We start from the raw sequence: 23,718 nt of genomic DNA on the forward strand, positions 1-23,718 counted from the left end.
TAAGATTTTTTTAAAAGAAGTATTTCACAAATCTGTTTAACTTTCTGGCAGCAGTTGATTAAAAAAAAAAAAAAAAAAAAATTATATATATATATATACACACACACACGTTTTCCACCAGAGTACCCCTTTTAAAGACCTACACTAGTGATCTAGAGCCTATTGCTCTCCTTCTGTTGCAAAACTACAACTCCTAGCTGTCAGGGCATGCTGGGAGTTGTAGTTTTGCAACAGCTGGAGAGCCTCAAGTTTAAAGGGATTTTTCCAGCTGCATCATCATTTTTAAAGTTATATGCTTTTGTAAATATATAACATTTTTACACGCCCCGTTTTCATGTTACAGCTGCTTTTGTTTAATGCTTGTTGTCTCGGTCACAGACCACGGTAGCCTTATCTTTATGTAAAAGTAATCCCTGTCATGCAAAGTGCTAGTAGCTTACACAGCCCAGCCAGTGTGCCTGAAGTGTCAACCACAGAGCAAGAGATCTCCCTGCTGAAAGCAAGAAGTGAGATGAGCATCGGGTGAACAAGACAGAACATCCCTTTAAGAATACTGGTCTACCCCAAGTAAAAGCCATCGGAAAACTACTTCCTATGAAATGGTTTGCGTTTTACATCTATCTATCTATATATGTGTGTGAGTGTGTGTGAATGATATATGTATACATCCCATAGAGATACATGGAGGGGGTGTCTCGACAGCTGCTTCCTGAGGGGGTCGGAACGGCCGCTTCCATCAGACTGCCGGAGGCCCCGTTCAGGAGATCGAGGGGGGTCCGAGCGCTCAGACCTACCGCGATCTATAACTTATCCCCTATGTTTAGATAGGGGAGAAGTTATTTTTCGTCGCACTGCTCCTTTAAATTGGAGCCTCACTACTTTGTACAGTTCACAAATTGCTAAACACCCTGACGGCCCTAAAAGTGAAGCCCACCTGTAATTCTTTTGTTTCCTCTTTCTTTCTTTGTTCTGCTCGCTCCAGCTTTTCTCTCCAAGCCCTTGATATCAACCAAGAAAAGACAAGACAAATTAAGAAACTTTGTTAACTATATTATTAAAGGGGTACTCCGCTGCTCAGCGTTTGGAATGCTGGGGCCGGCAGCTTGTGACGTGATAGCCCCGCCCCCTCACAATATCACGCCCCGCCCCCTCAATGCAAGTCTATGGAAGGGAGCGTGACCGCCGTCACGCCCCCCCTCCCATAGACTTGCATTGAGGGGGTGTGGCGTGAAGTCATGACGGGGCGGGTCTATCACATCACGAGCTCCCGGCGCCGGTTTGTTCCAAACGCTGAGCAGCGGAGTACCCCTTTAAGGGTATGAACATTTCTTAAAGGGAACACATCACATATTTATTTTACTGATCACTCCAAAGGAAAGACGTGCCAGCCTGTGGCTTTTCAAGCCTTGGCACTGCCCCTCTGACTTGTTTTTTGGCTTTTTAGAAGCACAGATTAGCAAAAACAAAAAGGTATCTGTGTTATTAGTGTCCTACATCATCTGTTCCATTGGGAATGTTCTACGGCTGCACATGACAGATGCACTGTAAAACCAGACAATGATACAAATTCTTTCTAATCTGTTTTTGTAGATTTATTTTTCTAGGTTTTGCACATGATTATAGGGGGGTCGGCCATCTTGCTTTAGATGCTGCTATTAGCATTTAGAGATATGTATTACTGAAGCCATGTTAGTCATAGACACCAGTAGTGTATAAACGGACTTCTATAGGAAAGCATTGTGGGCATGCTCTGTAACCTGCTGCAGGGAGGAGGAGGGGAGCTGTGACCATTACCTATTGTAAATGACCTGATCTGTCTTATCATCCTAATGGTGTCACCTCTTACTGTAATGTTGTCTGTAATGATAAGGAAATGACTACAGAAGTGATCTTTAAAGATCATGCTAAAGCTTAAAGGGGTACTCCGCTGCTCAGCGTTTGGAACAAAGTGTTCCGAACGCTGGAGCCGGCATCGGGAGCTCATGATGTAATAGCCACGCCCCCCCATGATGTCCCGCCCCCTCACTGCAAGTCTATGGGAGAGGGCGTGACTGCCGTCACACCCCCTCCCATAGACTTGCATTGAGGGGGCGGGGCGTGACGTCACGTCATGAGGGGGGCGGGGCGTGACGTCACGAACTCCTGGCAGCGGAGTACCACTTAAAAATAAATGTTCGGAGAAGAATTGGAGAAGTATTTTTACTCGAAAAAATCCAACCATTATTCCAAGCCTAAGAGGTCTCCCTTACTGTAACTGCAGTGTCTATTGTGTGCCTTTTAGGATATTTTCCCATAAAATCTGCATTAAAAAAACACCCCATTGTTTTCACTTAATATTCGTATTGCAGTAAATACGGTGCAGATTTTTTCAATATGTATATTGAATCTAGGTCACTCAAAAAAAAAAATAAGTGGCTTATCACGATATCATGCAGAACTTAGACACAGAAACGGCATTGGGCAGCATGTTCACATTCAGATGACTCAGATTGGAAATTTCGATGGAAATTTGTAATTTATAACAAACTTCTGACATGTCATAGTGACTAGTCAGAAGGCTGCAAAGGTGGAGAGTAGGGATGTAAGAAAAAATCGATTTGCGCGATTATCGCAATTTTTTCATTTGGCGATACTGAATCGATTCTAAATATTTTTGAATCGATTCTTTTAGGGATGTGGAATTTGTATCTCCTGACGCCCTGAACAGCATGTCCCGGCATCAGGAGATACAAGTTCCACATTTGTGGAGCCGGGCAGGCCGGATCTGACGCGGCGGCGCTCTGGGTGTACGGAGCGGGCTCCGACTCGTGCCCGCTCCGTACTCTGCAGCCCCCGGCTGATTTCAGTAGCCGGGGGCCGCTGATGCATCACCGCCGCTAGTATCCAGCATGCGGTGCTCTGCATTGTGTATGGAGCGGGCTCCGGACTCGTGCCCGCTCCATACTCTGCAGCCCCTGGCTGTTCTCCCCCGGGCCGCCGCTAATAGCCAGCATGCGGCGATCGCCATGGCTGGCTATTAAAGGAGTACTCCGGCGCGCACTTTTCTCATTTTATCCCGTCCGGGCTACAAAATAAAAGAAAACGCACTCTTACCTGCCAACGAGCCCCCGAAGCTCCGGTACACTCCGGTACAGGCGTTCGGTCCCCGGGCTGTATTCTTCTTACTTCCTGTTAGCCCGGCACGTCACACGGAGCTTCAGCCTATCACCGGCCGCAGCAATGTCCCGCCCCGGCTGGTGATAGGCTGAAGCTCCGTGTGACGTGCCGGGCTAACAGGAAGTAAGAAGAATACAGCCCGGGGACCGAACGCCTGTACCGGAGTATACCGGAGCTCCGGGGGCTCGTTGGCAGGTAAGAGAAAGTGCGTTTTCTTTTATTTTGCAGCCCGGCCGGGATAAAACGAGAAAGGTGCGCGTTGGACTACTAGATCGCCGCTGTCAAAGCTGACAGCGGCGTCTATTGGGATCTATGAATGCTCACAGGTGAGCGATGTATCGGGATATATCGTGATGTATCGTCACCTAGACGGTATCGGGATATATCGAATCGTCACACTGGTATCGCGATCGCCAAATTCGAATCGTATCGCCAAATTCTTCTTCACACCCCTAGTGATTGCCAGAATGGAAAGGCAGAAGTGCTCAGAACTGCTACAACGAGCGGTATATGGATTTACAGTAGACGTCTATGGGATTTCCAGCAAGTCCCTTAGACTTCCATTGTAGTCAGGGACGTGGAATTTGTACCGCCCGACGCCCGGGACATGCCATTCCGGGTGCTGGGCAGGTGACTTTTTCAGTCCCTTAGCCCTGCTTCAGGTAAGCAGGGCCCCCAACAAGCACGGCGGCGCTCAGAAGGGTGTATGGAGCGTGTTCCGGACTCGAGCCCGCTCCATACCCGGTGGCTCCCAGCTGATTTCGCCGTGGCTGGCTATTAACCCTTTAGATCGCCGCTGTCAAAGCTGACAGCGGTGTCTAAAGGGACATGTGAATGCTCCCTGGTGGGCTAGTGGGGTAGATTGTTTTGTTTCAGAGAATATGTCATGGAAAAATTAAAAGGTATCATTATAGTAGGTAGTTATGGCTATTTTAGGTCAAGGAGGTAAAAACGAGAGTGTAAAAGCGAAAATTGGCCCTGACAAGTGGATCGTCATGAGGGACAAGTAGATTTTGCTTCGTTTTAGTCCCATGGACAAGTATTTTCTTGTTAAATTTCCACACCCCTGGTAGTCATGTACCACGTACTCACAGCCATGCGCTTCTGCCTTTTATTCTAGCGATTGGTGAGGGTCTCACTATAAAATATCACAGGTTTGGTATAATGATAGGTACATTTAAACATATGAAAATGTATTCTTGCCGTCAAAACAACGGACACCACAACAGACCTCCCAATAATAAGTTAAAGGGGTTGTCCAGGATTAGAAAAACACAGCTTCTTCCTTGCAAAAATAGCACCACTGCTGTCCACAGGTTGTGTCTGGTATTGCAGGTTGGCTCCTATGAAGTGAATGGGACTGAGCTGCAGTACTACACTTGACCTGTGGAATGGAGTAGGGCGGTCTTTGCAAAAAAAGAAGCAACTTTTTTTTTTTTTTTTTTTTTATCCTAAGCAATCCCAATAATAGGATTGAACAAACACATTTGTGATCTGTTGATGTGGGATCTGGTGAACACAGTCTAAGGGGATATTCACGGGTACCATATCTTCTGCAGACTGGATGCTGCGCTCAATTATTTGTATTGATTAAACAGCATCAAATATGCAGAAGTAGTACACACTGTAGGTAAGAACGGACCCTTGGAGTGCAAAATGCTGGTCTGATTTTTGTTCAAAAGTCATACCACAAAGTCACATCACACAACACATCCAGTAAAGTCGCCCATACACATTCAACAGATGTCGGCTAACAGCTATTCATTCCGGCCCATAAATGTGCACGCTCAGCTTGGCTTAGCATGCATGTGCTCTTAAAGGGAAGTAAGGCTAAGTTCACATCAGCAATGTATCCGTTCGATGTCCGTTCAGTTTTTTTGCGCCAAACAGACACTGCTGGATCCATCGGGTTTCCGTAAAGTATCAGTTGTTTAACCCCTTAAGGACCGAGCCCTTTTTCACCTTAAGGACCGGAGCGTTTTTTGCAATTTTGACCACTGTCACTTTAAACATTAATAACTCTGGAATGCTTTTAGTTATCATTCTGATTCCGAGATTGTTTTTTCGTGACATATTCTACTTTAACTTATTGGTAAAATTTTATGGTAACTTGCATCCTTTCTTGGTGAAAAATCACCAAATTTGATGAAAAAAATGAAAATTTAGCATTTTTCTAACTTTGAAGCTCTCTGCTTGTAAGGAAAATGGATATTCAAAATATTTTTTTTTTGGGTTCACATATACAATATGTCTACTTTATGTTTGCATCATAAAATTTATGAGTTTTTACTTTTGGAAGACACCAGAGGGCTTCAAAGTTCAGCAGCAATTTTGAAATTTTTCACAAAATTTTGTGGATTTGAAGGGTCTTCATATTAGAAATGCCCAATAAAAGACCCCATTATAAAAACTACACCCCCCAAAGTTTTCAAAATGACATTCAGTAAGTGTATTAACCCTTTAGGTGTTTCACAGGAATAGCAGCAAAGTGAAGGAGAAAATTCAAAATCTTCATTTTTTACACTCGCATGTTCTTGTAGACCCAATTTTTGAATTTTTGCAAGGGGTAAAAAGGAGAAAATTTTTACTTGTATTTGAAACCCAATTTCTCTCGAGTAAGGACATACCTCATATGTCTATGTTAATTGTTCGGCGGGCGCAGTAGAGGGCTCAGAAGGGAAGGAGCGTCAAATGGTTTTTGGGGGGCATGTCACCTTTAGGAAGCCCCTATGTTGCCAGAACAGCAAAAAAAAACACATGGCATACCATTTTGGAAACTAGACTCCTCAGGGAACGTAACAAGGGGTAAAGTGAACCTTAATACCCCACAGGTGTTTCACGACTTTTGCATATGTAAAAAAAAAAAATTTTTTTTTACCTAAAATGCTTGGTTTCCCAAAAATTTTACATTTTTAAAAAGTGTAATAGCAGAAAATACCCCCCAAAATTTGAAACCCAATATCTCCCGATTCAGAAAACACCCCATATGGGGGTGAAAATTGCTCTGCTGGCGCACTACAGGTCTCAGAAGAGAAGGAGTCACATTTGGCTTTTTGAAAGCAAATTTTGCTCTGGGGGCATGCCGCATTTAGGAAGCCCCTATGGTGCCAGAACAGCAAAAAAAAAAAACACATGGCATACCATTTTGGAAACTAGACCCCTCGGGGAAAGTAACAAGGGGTAATGTGAACCTTAATACCCTAAAGGTGTTTCACGACTTTTGCATATGTGAAAATTTTTTATTTTTTTTTACCTAAAATGCTTGGTTTCCCAAAATGTTTACATTTTTAAAAAGTGTAATAGCAGAAAACACCCCCCAAAATTTGAAGCCCAATTTCTCCCGATTCAGAAAACACCCCATATGGGGGTGGAAAGTGCTCTGCTGGCGCACTACAGGTCTCAGAAGAGAAGGAGTCACATTTGGCTTTTTGAAAGCAAATTTTGCTCTGGGGGCATGCCGCATTTAGGAAGCCCCTATGGTGCCAGGACAGCAAAAAAAAAAAAACACATGGCATACCATTTTGGAAACTAGACCCCTCGGGGAACGTAACAAGGGGTTAAGTGAACCTTTATACCCCACAGGTGTTTCATGACTTTTGTATATGTAAAAAAAAAATTTTTTTTTACCTAAAATGCTTGTTTTCCCAAAAATTTTACATTTTTAAAAAGGGTAATAGCAGAAAATACCCCACAAAATTTGAAGCCCAATTTCTCCCAAGTACGGCGATACCCCATATGTGGCCCTAAACTGTTGCCTTGAAATATGACAGGGCTCCAAAGTGAGAGTGCCATGCGCATTTGAGGCCTAAATTAGGGATTGCATAGGGGTGGACATAGGGGTATTCTACGCCAATGATTCCCAAACAGGGGGCCACCAGCTGTTGTAAAAGTCCCAGCATGCCTGGACAGTCAGTGGCTATCTGGCAATACTGGGAGTAGTTGTTTTGCAACAGCTGGAGGCTCCATTCTGGAAACAGTGGCGTACCAGACGTTTTTCATTTTTATTGGGGAGAGGGGCTGTGTAGGGGTATGTGTATATGTAGTGTTTTTTACTTTTTATTTTATTTTGTGGTAGTGTAATGTAGTGTTTTTAGGGTACAGCCACACGGGCGGGGGTTCACAGTAGTTTCTCGCTGGCAGTTTGAGCTGCGGCAGAAAATTTGACGCAGCTCAAACTTGCAGCCGGATACTTACTGTAATCCTCCGCCCATGTGAGTGTATCCTGTACGTTCACATTGGGGGGGGGGGACATCCAGCTGTTGCAAAACTACAACTCCCAGCATGTACGGTCTATCAGTGCTTGCTGGGAGTTGTAGTTTTGCAACCGCTGGAGGCTCCGTTTTGGAAACAGTGACGTACCAGACGTTTTTCATTTTTATTGGGGAGGGGAGGGGGGCTGTGTAGGGGTATGTGTATATGTAGTGTTTTTTACTTTTTATTTTATTGTGTGTTAGTGTAGTGTAGTGTTTTTAGGATACAGTCGCATGGGCGGGGGGTTCACAGTAGTTTCTCGCTGGCAGTTTGAGCTGCGACAGAAAATTTGCCGCAGCTCAAACTTGCAGCCGGATACTTACTGTAATCCTCCGCCCATGTGAGTGTACCCTGTACGTTCACATTGGGGGGGGGAAACATCCAGCTGTTGCAAAACTACAACTCCCAGCATGTACGGTCTATCAGTGCATGCTGGGAGTTGTAGTTTTGCAACAGCTGGAGACACACAGGTTGTGAAACACCGAGTTTGGTAACAAACTCAGTGTTTTGCAACCAGTGTGCCTTCAGCTGTTGCAAAAGCTACAACCCCCAGCATGTACGGACAGCGGAAGGGCATGCTGGGTCTTGTAGTTATGCAACAGCCGGAGGCATACTACATTGGCTGGGGATGCTGGGGATTGTAGTTATGCAACAGCTGGAGACACACTGGTTTACTACTTAACTCAGTGTGCCTTCAGCTGTTGCAAAACTACAACTCTCAGCAGTCACCGACAGCCAACGGGCATGCTGGGAGTTGTAGTTATGTAACCACCAGATGCACCACTACAACTCCCAGCATGCACTTTAGCTGATTGTGCAAGCTGGGAGTTGTAGTTACACAACAGCTGAAGGTACACTTTTACATAGAAAGAATGTGCCTCCAGCTGTTTCAAAACTACAAGTCCCAGCATGCCCATAAGGGCATGCTGGGAGTTGTGGTGGTCTGCCTCCTGCTGTTGCATAACTACAGCTCCCAGCATGCCCTTGTTGCATGCTGGGAGCTGTTGCTAAGCAACAGCAGGAGGCTGTCACTCACCTCCAACGATCCAGCCGCACAGGTCAGTCCCTCGTCGTCTCCGCCACCGCCGCTGCTCCTGGGGCCCCGATCCCAACAGGGACGCCGGGGATCGGGGTCCCCAGCACCGGGGGTCGTCTTCCCGCACCCGCTCACGTCCTCCGGAAGAGGGGCGGAGCGGGTTGCGGGAGTGACACCCGCAGCAGGCGCCCTGATTGGTCGGCCGGTAATCCGGCCGACGAATCAGGGCGATCGTGAGGTGGCACCAGTGCCACCTCACCCCTGCAGGCTCTGGCTGTTCGGGGCCGTCTCTGACGGCCCCGATCAGCCAGTAATTCCGGGTCATCGGGTCACTGGAGACCCGATTGACCCGGAATCCGCCGCAGATCGCTGGACTGAATTGTCCAGCGATCTGCGGCAATCGCCGACATGGGGGGACATAATGACCCCCCTGGGCGATATGCCCCGATGCCTGCTGAACGATTTCAGCAGGCATCCGGCTCCGGCTCCCCTACGGCTAGCAGTGGGGGCCGGAAATGCTCAGGGCATATCCATACGCCCTCGGTCCTTAAGGACTTGGAAACGGGGGCGTATGGATACGCCCTATGTCCTTAAGGGGTTAAATGGGCACTCTCATTCAAAACAAATTTTTGCTATTGCACTCTTTATGGCAAATAAAAAATCTTTCTAATGTACTTTGTTTTCTATGTTTTATTTGTGTTTAAAAAAGCTGCCACTAGGTGTCTCCCTACTTGTCCAAAGCACATTTCCCCCCATCTCTTGCGCAGACTTTGGACGCCTGCTGGCCTGGCAGAAGTCCAAAAGCAGGAAATGCAGTCTGGAGTGCTGAGGGGGGGGGGGGGGGGTGCACACTATGGAGTGCACTACTACTGGCTTCACACTATGATTTGACCTTCCGATGCATAGATACGATTTCAGAAGCTCAAATTGCCTTAAATCGTATCTGTGCAGGGACAGCTACTGGCAGATACAGAGCCATTAACTATTATGGGGCTTGATCGTAGTCTGCTAGTGACTACGATCTGGTCATTTTCTCAGCATGTCAGATTTTTGACACGGACTGAAAATCGTGGACCTACAGAATTAAGAGAAGGTGTCATTTTTACCGAAAAATTTACTGCGTAAAAACGGAAGCACAATGATTTTTTTCCCATTTCATCATAGATTTTTGGGTAAAATTCTGATGTCATTACAAAGTAGGATTGGTGGCGCAAAAAATAAGCCATCATATGGATTTTTAGGTGCAAAATTGAAAGAATTATGATTTTTTTTAAAGGTAAGGAGGAAAAAAGTGCAAAAATAGAAAAAACCTGAGTACTTAAGGGTTAAAGTCTAGTACATAGGGCACATCAAAAGAAAAACTTCTCCACAGGAGAAAAGTCCTACTGGTACCAAGACTGCCATACGCCAAAGACCTGATCTTCCCGAGGTCACCGGTGATGTTCCTACAGACCTCCACCTCGGAGAGGACTTTCTGTTGGGTCGATACTAAGCACCGTGCATTCCACGTGTAGTACCTAACCACTAAACTAACTAAGAATAAAGTGCCCCGGTCTCGGCCACCCAGGTTCCTAAATGCCCCATAAGCCCACTCCGGGTAGGTAAGGCCGGCAAGTTGACTCCAGCCGATCGAAGCACCAACCCGGTTGTAAACCCCTATATTAAAGGGACAATGAAGCAGGAAGTGGTCCATGCTTTCCAGCGTGTCCCCGCACTCTTCTCGGGGACATCCCCGGTCATCAGAGTTCCTGCACTTCAGGTTGTCCCTTACATATAGCTTCCCCTGAAAGCAGCGCCAGGCCAAGTCCCAAAACTTCTGGGGGATCCTTTTCATGTTTAAAAGATACAACCCCACCCTCAGATCCCGACCTGGGCAGTCCCTGAGCACCAGAGGCTTCTGGAAGTGGGTCAACAGAACCCATTTGTCAAGGAACTGCCTTGACTAGGTCCTGATCTCCCACACTCCCAGACCACACCAACGTATCGCCTTCAGAGTCGGGGTAGCATAAGCCGGAAGATATCCATGGGGCGTACGGAGGTCCTTCAGTCGCCCTCCTCTCTCCCATTCCTGGAAGAAAGGCCGAGACCATTCCCTGCAGGAGAGTACCCACGGAGGAGCCCTCTCTGACCAGAGGTTTGCGATGTTAGCTTTCAAAAAGGTCTTCGTTAAGAACACCACAGGGTTTACCATAGATAAACCGCCTAGTCTCCTCGTGCGGTACGTAACCTCCCTCTTGACTAGGTTCCTCCTGTTCCCCCATAACAGTTGGAAAAACAGGCTGTAGATCCTAGTGTAATAAGCCTCTGGCAAGATACATACACTGCCCAGATAGATAAACAAGGGGAGCAGGTACGATTTGATCAGGTGTACCCTCTCTCCCTGAGGTCAAAGACCAACCCTTCCACTGGTCCACCTTCTGAGCGGCATCCTGGAGCTTACCATCCCAGTTTTTGGTGGGATAATCATCCTGGCCGAATGTGATGCCTAAGATTTTTGCTGATTCTTGGGGCCCTGGAAGGGTGTCCGGGAGATCAAACGTGAGATCTCCCCCTCCGAGACCAGAGACTCTCACACTTATCCCGGTTGATCTTAGACCCGAATGCCTCCAGATAGTGGTCGACCTTTGACATCACCAAATAGACCTCCTCTTTCGAGTAGATGAAAATGGTGACCTCATCAGCGTACGCCACCACTCTCTGGGTGACATCCAGCTCCGCCAGACTCATCCCGACTCCCGCCAATGGTCCGCGACTCACCCTCCTAAGGAAGGGATCGATCGCTTACACATATAAAAGCGGGCTCAAAGGACAACCCTGACGGACTACGGACCCCACCTCAAAAGATCGGCCAGACCACCTGTTCACCAGCGGGAAACTCTCTGCCCCTGCATACAAGATCTTAAGCCAATTAACAAAAGTACTCGGTAAGCCATATCTCAGGAGGACGGACCAGAGGTACTCGTGGTTCACCCGATCAAATGCTTTGGCCTGATCCAAGGACAGCAAGTACCCCTTCCAGAAACCCACACTACTCCGCTCCACTGCCTCCCTGATATTAAGGACAGCACTTAAGGTGCTTCGGCCTGGAACAGTGCAGTGCTGGGCCTCCGAAAGGAGCCGGGGTGCAAATTTCACCAACTGATTAAACAGTATCTTAGCCAGAAGCTTCCTGTCCGTATTGAGAAGAGCTATGGGTCTCCAATTCTCAATATGGCTAGGATCTTTACCCTTTGAAAGAAGAATCAGGGCTGACCTCCTCATTGACTTCAGCAGAGTGCCCGAGGAGAGACACTCATTGAATACCTCAGTCAAGAGGGGAGCTAAAGACTCCTTAAAGGTCCTGTAGCACTCGGATGTTAAGCCATCCGGACCTGGCGACTTCTTAGGGGCGAGCCCCTCGATCGCCAGTCTCACTTCCTCTTCCCTAATCTCTTCTGCCAAAACACCAAGAGAGGGGTCTACCCCTGGCTCAGGAATGGTTTCAGCCAGGAAACCAGACATCACATCCCGATACAGATCCTTCCTTCCCAAGAGGTGCGAGTAGAAGGATCTGACGACCTCCAAGATCCCTGATCTGGACCGATTCAGAGATCCTGTACTATCAGTACTATCAGTCCTGAAATGACTTTACTACTCACTGACATCTTGCAGTTTCTGTAAGGGTCGGGCGAGCGGTACTTCCCGAAATCCCTCTCAAAAACTAAAGATGCGTGCCTATCGTACTAACACCTCATCAGCAAGGACTTAAGTCTGGAGATATCCTCTCGGCTACCTCCAGATGAGAAGCTCGAGGTTCCTTCTCAAACCCTGATACAGCCGATACCTGTTCAGGGACCTGAGGCTTGAGAGCTCGTAACCCGCTTCTTGAACATCTCCCACCACTCTGACTTACTACTACATAGGCCCAGTAAAGGTACCTGACTCTGAAAAAAATCCTCAAAGGACTGTCTTATCTCCGCTTCCTTCAGGAGGGACGAATTCAGCTTCCAGTAACCTTTTCCCATCCGGGGGGTCTCTGAAACATTCAGGGAAAACAAAATCATACAGTGATCTGAGAACTCCACCTCAACCACGGACACTGCGGGAGAGACGGCTTCCTCCTTCAAATAAAATCTGTCTATCCTAGACCTGCAGCTACCTCAATGAAAGGTGAAGCCTGCGTGGCCTGAGGGGCTCCGGATGTGGGCGTCCTCTAAGCAAGCTTCCTTAACTATATTACTGAGGGCCACACAGTCATAAGTCAGCGGATTATTGGAACCTCTCCTATCTTGGGACCTCGTGACATTATTGAAGTCCCCTCCAAAAATCACTTGCCGACTTGAAAAAAAGAAAGGGCTTAATCCTCATAAAGAGATCCTTACGGCCCCACCTTGTTTGTAAGGCATAGATGTTAATGAGCCTGAGCTTTGTCCCTTCATGAAGACATCCAAGATCAGGCACCTCCCCATTTCTAATTCAATAACTCGTCGGCATTAAACAGGAGCGATAAAAAGGACCGCCACCCCACTATACGGCTCAGCCGCAAGAGCCCAGTGGGAGAGACCGTGCCTCCACTCTCTTCTGGCTTTTACCAGGGAGGCAAAATCTGACAACCTGGTCTCCTATAAAAAGAAAATGCCGGCTTCAACACAGACGGGAAAATGAAAGGCTGCAAATCTAGCCGTATTAGACTTTATGTTGGCACAATTAATATATGCCAGCGTCAATGGGGTGAGTGCCGCGATACAGGGTGATTAAGTTAGACAACCCTTTACCTTTTTTTCCCTTTCTTTTTAGCTCCCTCTTCCCCGAAGAAGATGAGAGGGCAGGACCACTTTTAGATCTTTTTTTCACTCCGATTGATCCATATGGTCCCCGTCTCCGTCCGGCCCCGGTCTTGCTCTGCCCTCTGAGGAAGTTGCCTCGACAGGACAGGGCTCAGTTCCCCCCAGAGGCTCCAACTCCCTAGGCACCTCGCCCTCACCTTCCTCCTCCAAGGAGGGGGAGGAGATGGTATCGAGGACGAGGTACCGGTTTGACAGGTCAATCAGAGGAGGGGCAGTCAGGCTTTCGTTTTGGGCCTGGCCCGCAGTACAAGGAACAGAGGGCTCTGACCTCTTCTTTCACCCCTTCCTTTTGCCCTTGTCTTTCTATTTGGGACTCTCCCCGCTCTCCTCATTCACACTTTCATAGTGGGAGGAATCGGAAGGGTCGGCCATATTGCCTTCCTCTCTGCGAAGCCTTCTGATCTCATTCAGCACCTTCTCCTCCAGGGCTTGAGCAGTTACAGGGCCAGTTTCAGGAGCAGGGGCTGAAGCTACCCCCGTCACCTGGGCTCTCTGAAGCTCCCTACTTCTCCTATGATTTTCCTCCCGCCTTAGTTTGGCAGGGCCCTTTTTCCTCCTCACTAGCCCTGTTGAGCCCCCATCTCTGCCCGTACCGTCCCCAGCCGAGGCCACTTCACAGCTCTCCTCAGCCGGAGCGGCAACTGCACGGGCGAAGGCGCTAGGACAACAGCTAAAAGGGTGCCCGAGGACACCACACAGGTGGCACCGGATCTGCCTGCAGGATGCGGCCAGATGACCCACCCCACCACACAAAGCGCAGACCTGCACAGTACAGACTGCGCTAAAGTGGGTGGGGCTGCCACACCTGTGACAGACCTTAGGCTGCCCCTGATAGAAGACCTGGATCCTATCACGTCCAAGGAAGGCGGCTGACGGAATGTGGGCAACCGTACTCCCTGAACGCTTGAGTTTGACGGAAAACGTCCAGGCCCCGGACCAGATCCCGTGCTCATCAAAGTTTTTCTTGGGCATATCCGTCACATCCACATACCGTCCGAGCCAGGTCATGATGTCATAACAAGAAAGCGACTTGTTAGAGGTCAAAACGGTCACTTTCTTGACAGAGTTCTGACGGGAAATCGCCTTTTCGGCGAAATACCTCCAGCCAGCCTCGTTCTTCTAGTTTGACCAGAAGAGTTCAAGACCCTCTGGCCGAACGAAACTGACATCAAACTCGGACGAACCGTAGGGGTGAATCAGGGCAAAGATGTCACTCGCCCTGAATTTCATCTGGAGGAGGAGCTCAACCACTTTAGCGCAAGGTGGGCACGCATCCTCGCCCCTCCAAAATCAGACGGACCACATTCCTACGGTTATTGTCCTGCCCGGGTGTCTCCACTTACACTCCCACATACACTTCTCTCATCCACAACACTACTACACTCAGCAATCTCACATCCTCCACTCTTTTCCTGCCTAACAGGTTCTGGGATGGCTGGGACCTGTAGTACTTCTGGTTTTAGTAACAGTTTCTGTGCTGGCTTAGCTGCTGGGGTTGGCACTGATGGCTCCTCCTGCATGGCTGATGTCACCTCCCAAGTCTGAGGCTGCCCTTCCGAGTACACCCCAGATCCTCCCACAGTGCCAGCGCTTAGTTTGCCCGACCGCACGGGCTCTACACCTGGTGCCCGGACATCCCCCCCCCCCCCTCACAGAGGAGTGCCCCGCAGCGCCCGCAGAACACACAGTACTCAGAGAACTGTTCCCCGAGTACACAGACCCAACGCTCTCCGCCACCGGACACAACCACAACCCCCCACCGCCACCCAACGCGCAGCACTGGTAATGCCCACAGCACTAGGGGTACTCTGGCACTTGGACACGCCCCCCAAACGCCAGAACTGCCCACCATATGCCCATCCCTACGGCCTGAGACTGAGCAGAAAATACAGAACAATATCAAGGTAGAAAACTAACAAATAATAAAAATAAAGGCAGGGGGTGGGTTAACATGATGGGGGCAGTGAACTGGGCGGATCATAAAATGTAACAAGATCATGACAGGTACTCTTTAAGGAGAGAAAAGGTTTATTTTTGCAGGATTTTTTTCTCTGCAATTTAGACTCAACAACAGAGTTCCTAACAACGGAGCACGACGCTGTTGTAAATGAGGCCTAAACTGCTGCCAGATAATGCCAGTTAATCCTACATAACTCCGTAAAATTGCATTTCAAGCTTCCCTTACCTGTGCAGCTCTGACATCTCCTTCTCTTGCTGGCTTAGTTTACTCTTGAGAGATGCGATTTCGCTGTGACAGCGTCGATATTTTTCGGAATCTATATTCCTGGCGGAGAGTTGAGATGCTTTTAATTTCTCTATTTCGGATTTCAGTTCTAAAAGGACAAAATGTGTATTACTATATGTAACACCGGACAAATAAAAACAACAAAAAAAAAAACGTAGTAACTGAAATATACACTACAAATATGCCTGGATGAGGTAGTTATAGTCCCTAGTGAACGTAGCTGAGATCCCAGCCTCTATGTACTTAGATCAGTGTTCCCCAACTACGGTGCCTTCAGCTGTTGCAAAACTACAACTCCCAGCATGCCCGGACAGCTTTCGGCTGTCCGAGCATGCTAGGAGTTGTAGTTTTGCAACAGCTGGGGGTCCACAGTTTGGAGACCACTGTATGCAAGACAGGCTATGCAAGAACACTGCATGCTGAGCAATACACTGAAGGGACACTTTATCCAAGTTATTAATCAAAATGTCCGCCCTGTTCTTGGCTTCTTTGTACCACTGTGATCGATCACTTCCAAGAAAGAGGTCAAATAAATAAAAACCTCTTTGTTTTGTCATTTGTGCGTATCCAATGCGCCAAAAATTGCAGACATCTGCAAATCAGGTTCGAGAAGTTAAGAAAAAACCCATTAGAATACCCATTAGAAATATGAAAAAAGAGAAAAATAATATATTAAAGGGTACCTTTCATGAAAAAAACTTTTGATATATTATAGATTAATGTATGCAGAATAACTTTCCAATTGCATGTTATTAAAAAATATGCTTCTTTCTATTTAATTTTCCACTTTGAAAAAATGACCACTAGGGGTCTCCCTACCAGTCCTGGTCGCAAGCCTTTTTTATACATTTCAGACTCATGCTGGAGTCCTAAATCAGCAGTGCTGAGCTTGTCTGTGTCCTGGCTGCAGTCTGAGATTTAGACTTCAGCATGAGTCTGAAATTTATAAAAACAAAAAAAATTAAAAAAAAAGGCTTGACTGGTAGGGAGACCCCTAGTGGTAATTTTTTCAGTCAAGCCTTTTTTTATTTTTATTTTTTTTTTATTATAGACTTCCGACTCATGCTGGAGTCCTAAATCTCAGACTGCAGCCGGGACACAGACAAGCTCAGCACTGCTGATTTAGGACTCCAGCATGAGTCTGAAATCTATTTAAAAAAAGCTTACGGCCAGGACTGGTAGGGAGACCACTAGTGGGCATTTTTTTCAAAGTGGAAAATTAAAGGGGTACTCCGCCCCTGGCATCTTATCCCCTATCCAAAGGATAGGGGATAAGATGTTAGATCGCCGCGGTCCCGCTGCTCGGGACCCCGGGGATCGCAGCTGCGGCACCCCGCCATCATTACTGCACAGAGCGAGTTCGCTCTGTGCGTAATGACAGGCGATACAGGGGCCGGAGCAGCGTGACATCATGGCTCTGCCCCTCATGACATCACGGCCCGTCCCCTTAATGCAAGTCTATGGCAGGGGGCGTGACGACCGCCACGCCCCCTTCCCATAGACTTGTATTGACAGGGGTGGGCTGTGACATCACGAGGGGCGGAGCTGTGACGTAACGATGCTCCGGCCCCTGTATTGCCCGTCTTTACGAGCAGAGCGATCTCGCTCTGCGCAGTAATGATAGCAGGGTGCTGCAGCAGCGGGACCCCCGCGATCTGACATGTTATCCCCTATTCTTTGGATAGGGGATAAGATGTCTAGAGGCGAAATACCCCTTTAAATAGAAAGAAGCATATATTTTTTTTAACATGCTATTGGAAAGTTATTCTGCATACATTAATCTATAATATATCAAAAGTTTTTTTGATGAAAGGTACCCTTTAAGGTCCTGTTAAAGCCAATCTGTGCACAAGAATAGTGAGCTGCCCATTTGAACGGGTCAGTTAAAGGGGTTCTACAGTATTAGAAAAAAAGAAGCTAATTTCTTCCAAAAATAGTATCACACCTGTCCAAATAGTATCACACCTGTTGTGTGTGGTATTCCAACTCGGCTCCATTGACTTCAATGGAACAGAGCTGCAATACCACACACAGCCAGGTGTGATGCAGTTTTTGGAAGAAATTAGCTCTTTTTTTTTTCTTTTTTTATACTAGAGAACTGTGTGGTATTGCAGCTCTGTTCCATTGAAGTGAATGGAGCCAAGTTGGAATACCACACACAAACTGAGGACAAGTGTGGTGTTGCTCTTGGAAGAAATCAGCACAGTTTATCTATTCCTGGATATAACCCCTTTAAGAGTAGGGTCACACGTAACGGATCTGCAGTGTATTTTACACTGCGGATCCACCGGTGACCCGACCCATATTGTGCCTCCTGCTGTTGCCTAACCACTCGCCCCGGCCCCTGGCCTACAATCCACCACTCCAAGCAGCCACACTTTCTGTGTACACTGCGCATGTAAACGAGCAGTGTACTTAGACATCGTGGCTACACCGTGACGTCTGAGTGCACTCGGCGACTCGAAGGCCACCAATGTGGCTGCTCGGACTGGCGGATTGCAGTCCAGGGGGCGGGGTGGGTGGTTCGGCAACAGCAGGAGGCACAATATGGGTCAGGTCACCAGCGGATCCGCAGCGTAAAACACGCTGCGTGTTTTACGCTGCGGATTCGTTACGTGTGACCCTAAAGCTCCGGCGGTGTATTTGGCTGCAGTCTTTTTTACTTTTTGTCCTCATTCGACTTCTTTCATTGACCAACGGGTTCCATCCACAGGCTCTCCTTTTGCTGGATGTTTTTTCTTTGATCATTCTTGGTAACACTCCACACCACTACATGAGAAAATCCTCAAGGATTGCCTTTGGCTGTCCAGGCATGCTGGGAGTTGTAGTTTTGCAACAGCTGGAGGCACCTTGGTTGGGAAACACTGCCATACAGAGAAGCTACAATTGTGAAAGAGCGGCAGGCTCTAATAAAGTGGCCACACAGTGTATATACGGCGGCTGACGCTATAACCGGTGTCATAGAAAACAAAGCTGGACGTGTAGAATACATTTCACTCACCTCGGATAAGTTTGGCGTTCATGTCTTCGTTCACCTTTGCCACGTTTATGATGAGTCGGGCCTGCTTTGCGTATCTCAGCGTGCTCAGAGTCTCCTCCATATTACTGATGGCGGGGCTGATGGTGGCGATCATTGCAGTTTTTGAGTTGCCTCCAAGACTTTCTTTCAACAACCTTCGTGGAATTAGGCAGAGACGTGTGAGAATAATCCGTCATTATTATAGATATAAATTACCGTAGATGGAGAGATAGATAGATATGAGATAGATAGATAGATATGAGATAGATAGATAGATACGAGATAGATACTGTAGATACAAAAAAAAGGATAAGTTGGCCAGCACATACTGATACACAACTATTGCATGGACCTGACATAGAGGTGCAGGCTGCTAGGCTAAATATACACAAGCAGGAGAATACAGCAGCACACTGCTAGCACAAAGATATATATGAAATATGAAATGCTATATTGCTATACTGCACCCCAACCATTTTATAAAGGAGCTGGATGTTTCAGACCTTACAAGCCTGGTAACTGACTGCTCAGAGGCACATTCACAGTGTAGAGTTCGTCCCAATGAGGTCACCTTACCGTGGTGGGATGGTACACACTATTTGGTCGAATGGTAAGCGAAGCACCTCAATTTTTATTTTTCATTATAGCAATATAGCATTATAGCAATATAGCATTTCATATTTCATATATATCTTTGTGCTAGCAGTGTGCTGCTGTATTCTCCTGCTTGGGTATAGATAGATAGATATGAGATAGATAGATAGATAAAAATACTCTGTATGTACTGTAAACAGAGCTACCGGCATATAAGACGCACCCTATTTTAAAGGTGCAAAATCTAGAAAAAAAAGATTCCGCACCCAACAGTGATCTTCAACCTGCGGACCTCCAGATGTTGCAAAACTACAACTTCCAGCATGCCCGGACAGCCAACGGCTGTCCTGGCATGCTGGGAGTTGTAGTTTTGCAACATCTGGAGGTCCGCAGGTTGAAGGCCACTGGATAGGAGATAGTACTCACGTGTCCCCGCCGCTGCGGACCCGTCACCGCTGCCCTGGATGTCGCTCCATCTCTTTCACCGCATCCCTGTGGTGTCCCCGACGCTCTGGACGTCTTCTTCCCCGGGATCCACGCTCTCCGTTGCCGTCATCACATCGCTACGCACGCCGCTCCTATTGGATGACGGGATGGCGTGCGCGACGACGTGATGACGTCGAAGGAGAGTGCCGGCCATGCAGGGGATCCCGGAACGGAGAAGACACCGAGGAGGCAGGTAAGGTCCCTCCCGCTGTCCTGTAAGCTATTCGAGATGCCGCGGTGAACAGCCCGACTGAACAGCCGGGTTAGTGTTATTTTCGCTTCAGACGCGGCGGTCAGCTTTGATCGCCGCGTCTGAAGGATTAATACAGGGCATCACCGCGATAGGTGATGTCCTGTATTAGCCGCGGGTCCCGGCCGTTGATGGCCGCAGGTATTCGCCTTATAAGACGAACCAACTTTTCCCCCCCAGTTTTGGGGAAGAAAAAGTGCGTCTTATACAGCGAAAAATACGGTATATATTTTCGGCTTAGTTTGGCTGGTGTTTTGATCAAAAATTTGCTGTGTTATTGCTGTGTTATTGGCACTTTTGAGCCAATAACTTTTGAGCTTTTCTGTCTAAAGGGGCGTGATGTCAGTGTAGTGAGTTTTTAGACACATTTATTATATGCAATTTTTTAAACAGTCACAACATTTTTGTTCAGCTCCACTCAATAGATGGTGTGTCAACCAGACAAGAAAAAATTACATTGAAAAAAAATTGCGCAAATATATCCAACATCGCACAATAATTTGATACGTTTTGTTTGTCCCATTCAAACTTATTGAATGGAAAAAGTGCAAGATAAAGGAGTACTGCAGTGTTTGACATTTATCCCCTACGGCATGGCCGCAGCTAATGCGCGTGTCGTTAAGCTCACTGAGGTCAACAACACTCCCATTCAGCTCTATGAGAGGGATGGGGATGAATGCTGCATCTCTGCCTCTCCTATAAAAATACATGGGGGGGGGCCTGTCAGCTGCGGCGTCATGCTGCGGCCGACACACCTCCTGCACAGAAGAGCAACGGCAGAGTCAGGGCCCTGTACAGGAGATCAGGGGGGTTCCAGCGTTCGGACCTCGGCGATCAGACACTTATCCCCTATCCTACGGAGGGATAGGGGATAAGTGTCTAAGGGTATGTTCACACTGCGGAATCTCCGCTCGCTGAGTTTCAGCGAGCGGAGATTCCGTCTGGCGGCTGCGCCGTCACCATTGACGGCTATGCAGTGCTCGCGGACTTCTGCCAAAGAATGAACATGTTCTTTCTTTGGGCGGAACAACTCCAGCGGTGGAAGACCCATTCACACTAATGGTAACGTTCATTGCGCGGAATTGCACTCACGAATTTCTGCGGGAACTTCGCAGTGTAAACATACCCTAACACTGCAGAGCTCCTAAAAAATAAAGGTTTTTCCTATAGGCAAGTGGTCTCCAAACTGCAGCCCTCCAGCTGTTGCAAAAGTTCAACTCCCAGTATGTCCGACAGCTATTAGTCCAAAGTCTAATGTGTATACCATCCTATAAATCAATTATTATGTTCACAATTTTACTTACCAGGTGAGGACGGATTCTCTGTACGGGATGAAGACTTTCTTCTTCATCTGAGAGCTCTCCGATAGAGCAGAGATCACTTTTCCTAGGGTCAATAAGGATTTGTTGATGCTGACACCTTCCTGCGGATATAAGAGGGGCACTTATGATATATACAGCTAAATATATCTCTATACTACTTGTGCGTCTGTATGGGGAGGGGTCATACCTTGAGTCGCTCTCCGCTGGTCTTTGCTGTAGTACATCTCTCACTGCCTGCCAGATCCACAAGGTTGATCCTGCTGGTAACCCGGTGATCGTGCTCATCCCCATCCACAAGCTCTGTCTGCAAGCAAATAAATCGTAAAATAAAAACGGCACCATTCATTGTATTACTTATTAAAACAGACTGGGGACATTTATTTTTTTACCATTTATATCACCTATCTACATGCATATCAATTATCAATCTGGCCTAATTGCATATACTAAAAAAAAATTGTATATACACAGTATATTTAAGAAGATATATATATATATATACACATACATACACACCATTTTTTAGTTCATATGCATTTAGTTAAAGGGGTTATCCAGGAAAAAACTTTTTTTTTATATATCAACTGGCTCCAGAAAGTTAAACAGATTTGTAAATTACTTCTATTAAAAAAATCTTAATCCTTCCAGTACATATGAGCTGCTGAAGTTGAGTTGTTCTTTTCTGTTTAAGTGCTCTCTGCTGACACCTGTCTCGGGAACTGTCCAAAGTAGAAGCAAATCCCTATAGCAAACCTCTTCTACTCTGTGCAGTTCCCGAGACAAGCAGAGATGTCAGCAGAGAGCACTGTTGCCAGATAGAAAAGAACAACTCAACTTCAGCAGCTGATAATTATTGGAAGGATTAAGATTTTTTTTTTTTATAGAAGTAATTTACAAATCTGTTTAACTTTCTGTAGCCAGTTGATACATGAAAAGAAAAGAAAAAAAAGAAGAAAAGAAAAAAAAAAAAAGCTTTTTCCCCTTTAAATGATATAAATGGCAAACATATTTTATATATATATATATATATATATATATATATATATATTAATAAATAATATAAACAAAATTTTTTTTTATATATATACATACAGCCATAGCCCTGTGTACAGCATATACATAGTACCAGTATTTCCCAACCAGGTTGCCTCCAGCTGTTGCGAAAGTAAAACTCCCAGCATGCCCGGACATGATGTCCGGGCATGATGGGAGTTGTACTTTCGCAACAGCTGGAGGCACTTTGGTTGGGAAACACTGCATAATACTAATAGAGAGCATTAATCATGATATCTAAGGGGTTAAGTGCCCAGGATCATTGTTATTTCCAAAACCTGCCATTGCAGGAGAATGTGTGCTGTACTGTATATGTATAATACTCCCAATATATCCTTACGGTGCAAAACAGGGAGGTATTAAAAAGAACTCTAAGGGAACGTTCAAACGTACAGGATCCTGCGCAGATTTGATGCACAGGATTTGTAACTGCATATTAGAAGCTGTGATCAGTCATTTAGTTTACATGGAAAATCTGCAGCAGAAAATCCTGCGCATCAAATCTGCGTACGTGTGAACGTACCCTAAATAAGGAAATTAAAAAAGATTAAAAGGGTATGTCGGTGTGTCATATTTTTTGTAAATAATGCAGGGACTGGTGAGAAATAAAAAAAAAACTTAAAGTAAAAAAAACTTAAAGTGTACCCGTCAGATCCAACAAATTTTTTTTTTTAAATATATAATATATCACTTAGTACCTAATCCTGACCATGCACATCTGATTTTTATGTGTCTAGCACCTTTATTTATTTTTTTATTACACTAATTTATTTCACTAATCTGAATTCCTCTCAAAGGGAGGGGGCGTGGTCTCACTGTGCAGGTCTCCGCCCCCTCCCTCAGTATGCTGTCTGCTCACATCTCCCCTAGTATTAGCAAAACTACAACTCCCAGCTTGTCCTCACTGACAGTAGCCGGACACAAGCTGACAGTGGGAGGATTTTTCCTACAGATGTGAACCCTGCGCTCACAGCTGTCAATCAAGGAAGTGTGTCCATGACATAGGTGATGACGCATGGACACAGCAGGACTAGTATGTGTCCAAGCAGGCAGGGGGGGCAGTTGTTTGATTGGCTTTTTCTGTATGAAATACTGAAAATGTTCTAATAAAAGCAATTGCAAAACCTATTGGTTATACATGCTTTACAACATATCAAAAGTTTTTGTATCTGACAATGCCCGTTTAAGCTTACCCACCCCGGTCCCCTGCAGTTCCCTCTGCTGCTAATTACGGCTTTCGATGCATATTTCTTGCATCTGATTACGAAATAAGATGTAAAAGCAGGACCTGCTCCATAGATTTAAAGGAGTACTTCAGGATATGAAAACGTATCCCCTATCCTAAAGACTGAATGCTGGGGCCCCTCGTGATCTTCCGTACGGCCTCGTGAAAACCCCTGTGATTATTGGATTTTAGTCAAGTGCTGAAAAACAGATCCCCTATCCTAAGGAAAGGGGATAAGTTGCAGACCTCGGGGGG

General features: G+C 46.5%; 1 protein-coding gene across 1 annotated transcript in view; it reads right to left on the reverse strand.

Moving 5' to 3' along the window:
- KIF14 (kinesin family member 14) overlaps positions 1 to 23,718 on the reverse strand; it is a 104,535-nt gene that overhangs the window by 52,856 nt on the left and 27,961 nt on the right. Inside the window, exons 9-13 of the mRNA XM_056523483.1 lie at positions 21,373 to 21,489; positions 21,168 to 21,286; positions 18,516 to 18,688; positions 15,455 to 15,602; positions 935 to 998 (exon numbers count right to left, since the gene is read on the reverse strand). Of these exons, the coding sequence (XP_056379458.1) occupies positions 935 to 998; positions 15,455 to 15,602; positions 18,516 to 18,688; positions 21,168 to 21,286; positions 21,373 to 21,489 (621 nt within the window). The remainder of the gene's footprint in view (positions 1 to 934; positions 999 to 15,454; positions 15,603 to 18,515; positions 18,689 to 21,167; positions 21,287 to 21,372; positions 21,490 to 23,718) is intronic.

The sequence above is a fragment of the Hyla sarda genome, chromosome 6, assembly GCF_029499605.1.
Source record: "Hyla sarda isolate aHylSar1 chromosome 6, aHylSar1.hap1, whole genome shotgun sequence".
Classification (NCBI taxonomy): domain Eukaryota; kingdom Metazoa; phylum Chordata; class Amphibia; order Anura; family Hylidae; genus Hyla; species Hyla sarda.